At 37.9% G+C, this 5,302-nt stretch overlaps 1 protein-coding gene across 1 annotated transcript; it reads right to left on the minus strand.

Annotated features, from left to right (window-relative positions):
* Nucleotides 1–506: 506 nt before the first annotated feature.
* On the minus strand, nucleotides 507–3,699 carry LOC124697392 (protein FAR1-RELATED SEQUENCE 5-like). Its single transcript, XM_047229992.1, has 7 exons — nucleotides 3,627–3,699; nucleotides 3,439–3,540; nucleotides 2,298–3,343; nucleotides 1,511–1,821; nucleotides 1,248–1,323; nucleotides 1,017–1,166; nucleotides 507–513 (listed from the first exon to the last, which is right to left on the minus strand). The coding sequence occupies exons 1-7, from the start codon at nucleotides 3,627–3,629 to the stop codon at nucleotides 507–509; spliced, it is 1,695 nt and encodes a 564-aa protein (XP_047085948.1). The 5' UTR covers nucleotides 3,630–3,699.
* Between the last annotated feature and the right edge of the window lie 1,603 nt (nucleotides 3,700–5,302).

A 5,302-nucleotide genomic window follows, 5' to 3' on the forward strand; every position in this document is an offset into this window, starting at 1 on the left:
TTGTGGTTTGTGTACCACAGTTTATCTTGTATAGTGTGAGAACCAAATATTCCGTTGCGCAGTGTCTGTCCTCTATTTCAGTTTTCAGTAATTATTCAGTATCTAGTTTTCTGTCCTCTTTTTCATTTCAATCTGCTTTTTTGAAGTGTAGCGACAACATGAAAATTCAACTTGCTTTGTCTTGTGGCAGTAAGAAGTATGCAAAATTATTTCCAATTGTAAAAGCTGGAAATATTTACAAGGATTTTGAAACTGGAAACGATTTCCATTACAACCTGGGACTTCTATTTCAATCGATATCAAAAATCATTCATAAATTTATGTCTGTCATCACAACATTACAAAGATTTCACTGTCATTATAAATATTTCACTGTCATCACAAACACTTCATAAATAAATTACATTTATGATTGAAAATGAATTCAAAGCTGCAATGGACTTTGTTGAACTTTTGATTTCTTGGAGCCTGGAGATGCTTGTGTTGTTTGTTGTCTTTTACTGGTTTTAGTACCTGCAAAAGTTTTTGAAAAGTTATATATATGTTAAGAATTTTTTTATTCTAAATATGGACTCGCTTTTCCTTGTGTTCAATTGATTCAAACCTGATTGTTTCTTCTTGGGAGTCTTCTTCTCGAAATTTGATTTGTCAATATGCTTGTTGTCACAACCAGCAATGTTGTGATCATGAGAACCACGGTGATCGCATGTTATTCTCTCGTTTTGTGCGATAATGTTCAGCTATAGTTTTTTGCCGGCTTGTAATAGTAGGACGTCCTCTTGCCTTAGCAACATCGGGATTCTCAAGGGAAATACCATAACCATCGTCAATTTCATTACCTTTTTTCTCGCAACTCATTTGTTCTCTTTTCCATTTCAGCTTGTTCCTCACCTTGAGTTATTGCATCCAACTCGTTCTTCTAACTCGGTAGCAAGCTTGATTACAAGGAGATACCTTGCATTATCTTTGGAGCCTTCGATGCAATATCTACAAGCCTTTTAGTTAACATCGCAAACCTTAGGTGGCGGTTCTTCTCTGTAAGCTCTTGCGGAACATTGTACTTCTTGTCTCGTAATATTTTCCTGTCTTGGGGTTTCCATCTATCAATGAAATATTTATCTGGCAGCTCTGATATGTTCAGGTTGACAAGAACACGGAGAATGTGGCTGCATACAACACCATCCTTTTGGAATTTGCAGCAGATACAAGACAAATCTTGTTGTTCAAGATTGACAAGTACTACAAACCGCCGAGGTCTGTAATCTTTCTGAGCAACTAATCTTGTCTTGTACACTTCATATCTCTCATTTTTAACAACCTCATCTACATGAAGCTTATTTGTGAATGAGAGTCTGTTTCTGAAATTTGTAGAATATTTTTCTGTTATATATGCGTCCAGCTTGCAATTCAATCTCACTTCTGAATACATAACTTGGCTTAGTTATCCTTGTAATTGAGTCTTGCTCTTTCTCCTTTTCTTCTATGTCTCTAGTTATTCTGTCGTACTCACCTAAGAAACTTATGATACTGAAATTGGAGCCCACATTATCTTTGAATACAGAGTTTGTGCCTTCACTTCTAGCTGTAGAATGAATGAAAGGAAAGAATGCATTCTTGAAATAAACAGGAACAAACTTATGTCTGAACTTCCACATAGCCTTCAAGTACTTGACATGACCAACATCATACTTATGAATCATTTCTTGCCAGAGATATTCAAACTCCTCCACAGTCAATGAGTTGCAAAGAATATCAGAGAAATCTGCATATAGGTTCTCATTAGTGGCAAATGTTCTTCCACATTTTTCATCTGCTTTTTTCCTGATATGGAAGAAACAATTTCTGTGTACAGCCATTTGGGAAAACCTCCGAGATGGCTATGCCCATTGAAACACATTGGTCTCGTTATAATTGTTACTGGAGCCTTCGACCCATACAATCAAGGAATTCATTGAACAACCATTTGAAACAATCCGTAGCTTTCATTCTCGCATTATTGCACAAGCAAATAGACAATTTTGACCATGCCCTGTAACACCAACAAATGGAGCAAACGGGAGGTTATATCTATTCGTCTTGTATGTTGTGTCGAAGCTCAAACAGTCTCCATACATCTCATACATTCTTCTTGAGTTCCCATCTGACCAAAAAATGCTTAGCACCTTTTTACCATCACCTAATTGGAAGTTATAGTAGAATCGAGGATCCTCTTCCTTTCGTTTCCTGAAATATTCTAGCACTTTTGTCATGTCATTTTGTTTGCACTCATTTCTTATTGCTGTCTGAACGTTGCTCACATGTTTCTTTGTGTATGGCACATCACCTCCTCGCGGTATCTAAGGATGGACATTATTTTCCTTGGGGGTAGTTTCACAGAATTGAAGGTGCGGATGAATAGCTGCTCATCTTCTGTCATGTTCTTGTGTGACCTAAGGAACTTTGATTCATCTGGCGGACTGAGGTCATGATTGTGCACAAGGTCAAGTGTTATGACAACCCACTTCTCATTTTTCAATGTAGCTATCATTTTTGCCTTACAACCAGTTTGCTGAATTATGTTACTGCGCTTCCTCCTACTGTTTTCAGCTACAATTTTGCCTGTCTTCTCTTGCCTCTTTAACTGTTTTTGTTTCCGTTTTGCTTCTAAGGTCTCCTCATCCACAGGCTTCCCTGAACGGTTGCACCGAAAGATAACCCGTGTATGTCCAGTGCTTCCTTGTTTCTTTCCATGGTAATTTCCAGCTTTTGTAATTGCAAAACCACATAACAATGCATAATCATTGAAGAACTTGTGAGCTGCATCATCTGAATCAAAAGCCATTCCCATACGAGGTGCATGATGCTCACGAACTTCTTGACTACTACTTCGTGCAGTTGCAGCAGCTTCCTCAGCATCTAGGAAACTTTGAATATCTTCCTGGGAGAGATGCTCGACATTGTCCAAGTTCTCAGAGTCTTGTACCAAATCATCGTCTTCATCAACAGCATTAGAAGCATCATCACCAAATAAGTCATATTTGGGTGCTACATCATCAAGCTCTTCATCTGTAAGATTCCCTTCTTCAGTCATGTTGCTGCAATTGTGTCCTGATGAATTGCTGTCAAACTGGTTAGGAAATGTTTGTTCTTTGCCATATGCATCATCATTACAGTCATCATCTTCAAACATGCAGTCATTGGTACAGTTGCTTGCATTTGCATTGCTTGCTGTTGCTGAAATATTATTGTCTGTTTGCCTTGTATCTGAATGCTGCACAGATGGTTGCTCATGATTTGTTTCTTCCGAATCAATCATAGTATCTGCTCCATCTGCATACCTTCCAGTGATCATGAACATCTTATTCTGCAGTTTACATTTTTTAGTCTTAGTGCTCAAATATGGGAACCAAAATAACATGTTGTAATATCAATTTGAATGTTGCATGAATTTTTTTTTACCTCATAACTGGCTGGTCTTTGTAGATAATCATTATAGTATTCAGAATTAGCCGTTTCATCAATGCCAAGCAACATCTGTGTGTACGACAAGGCACCATCTACCTGCATTTTATATCATATTTTTTATTGTAAAAAATGACTTTTATATTCTCAGCACAAATATACAATGATCAGTTTGTTTTACTCACCATGTAGGGGGCCTGTACTGTATTGTTTGAATAATTTCTAAATGATCCAGCTGTAGTATCAACCTGGAAAGCATGAAAGATGGAGCATGGTAAGAAGTGTTTTTAAACTATTCTATCAGTAACTTATGTACAAATCTGGTTATATCAAATGTGAAAGCATGTTTGGATGTGAAATAATGTAAATATGTAAGCATCATAGATAAATTATTATTTTTTGGGATTTTGCAATTTGATAAAAACAAACTAACTCATATGTTTGTGTTACTGCACAAATGTAAATGCTTCATCATATATGGAGTCCTTAAATTTTCGATGGAAAGATGTTTGTTACATAGAACTATACAATTTGTTGGTTGTTATTTGCATGATTCAGTTTTCTTTTCTGAAACCAAATTGGTGGATCTCTCACCCGCTCCCTTATGGCGCACATTACCCGTTCAGATTGTTCTGAATTCTTAGCCTAATCAGTATACAAGATGCAGTATATTCATTGAGTGAACTGCTGGTCTGAATCTGCACTTTGTAACCATGTTTGCAGGAAAGGAAGAGCTGCAGTATATTCATTGTACATACCTGTGATGTGTAAGATCCTGATCCTAGGAGGTATTCACCATACAAGTCCATTATACCTGAAAATTATGAACAGTATACTTCAACCTGTGTAGTTTTGTTCTGACTAAATATGATTTTCTTCCATTTTTCTTACCCTGTGTTGTGCACTGTCCACCTGGATAAGTTGTACCTACAAAATCAGATCTGCTGTGTAAGAAATTGAAGGAATAAGTTTTCAGACAGTAGCGGATTCATTTTTTCACAGGAAACAACATGATCCAGTACACAGGAAAGGAGATGATTCAGGTTGAGAGGAACTAACCAAGGTGAATATTTCTTCCTCCAATCAGATCTGGATTCTCCTTTCTACTGGGTCTTGAATCAGAGGAATAGTCTTGATTGATTTCTGCTTGTTTTTCTTTTCCTTTTTCATGTACTTTTCCCTCCATTGTTGGTGCTCGTCGGGAGGACGAGGTAAGCGAACGAATGGACAGAGAGAAAGGTATGTGCCGACCAGATCTTGCGCTGCCGACCAGATCTGATTTCCTTTTTCTTGTTCTCGCAAGCATGTGTTGTGCTGGGCTTTGATTCACTTAACTGCAGCAGGACTACAATGAGGCCCAACAAAAGATTCAGGTCAAAAGGTTCGGGTCAAAGACAAGATTCAGGTCCAAGTACAAAGGTTCGGGCCCAACAAGTACAAGTCAATGTCTACACGAGGTCCACAAATGACGATGGGCTGCATTTGTGGTGTATGACGCCAGGTGACTGAGACATAAGTATGTCTCAGTCGACTGATCTCCAGGCGCCCCCCCTAAACTAAAATATATCTAGATATATCTATATTAGCATCAAATTATATGAATCGGAGGGAGTAGTAGCACGTACTTTCATTGGGCTGAGGTAAAGTTTACAACACCCAACACTAAAAAAAGAAAAAAAATCAGGGAAAAAAATCAGGCACGTACACCATATAGACGGACCAGTTCGTGAGAGTTTGGATCCAAATACAGATCTAACGATCCAGCCTGGTTCAGGTTTAGAGGTAGTCCTCTAGACATCAAACACGAGCACGCACCCTTTGCCTCTTATAGAAGTTATTAGAAGTAGGACACGACATGACT

This window comes from Lolium rigidum, chromosome 3, assembly GCF_022539505.1.
Source record: "Lolium rigidum isolate FL_2022 chromosome 3, APGP_CSIRO_Lrig_0.1, whole genome shotgun sequence".
In the NCBI taxonomy this organism is placed as follows: domain Eukaryota; kingdom Viridiplantae; phylum Streptophyta; class Magnoliopsida; order Poales; family Poaceae; genus Lolium; species Lolium rigidum.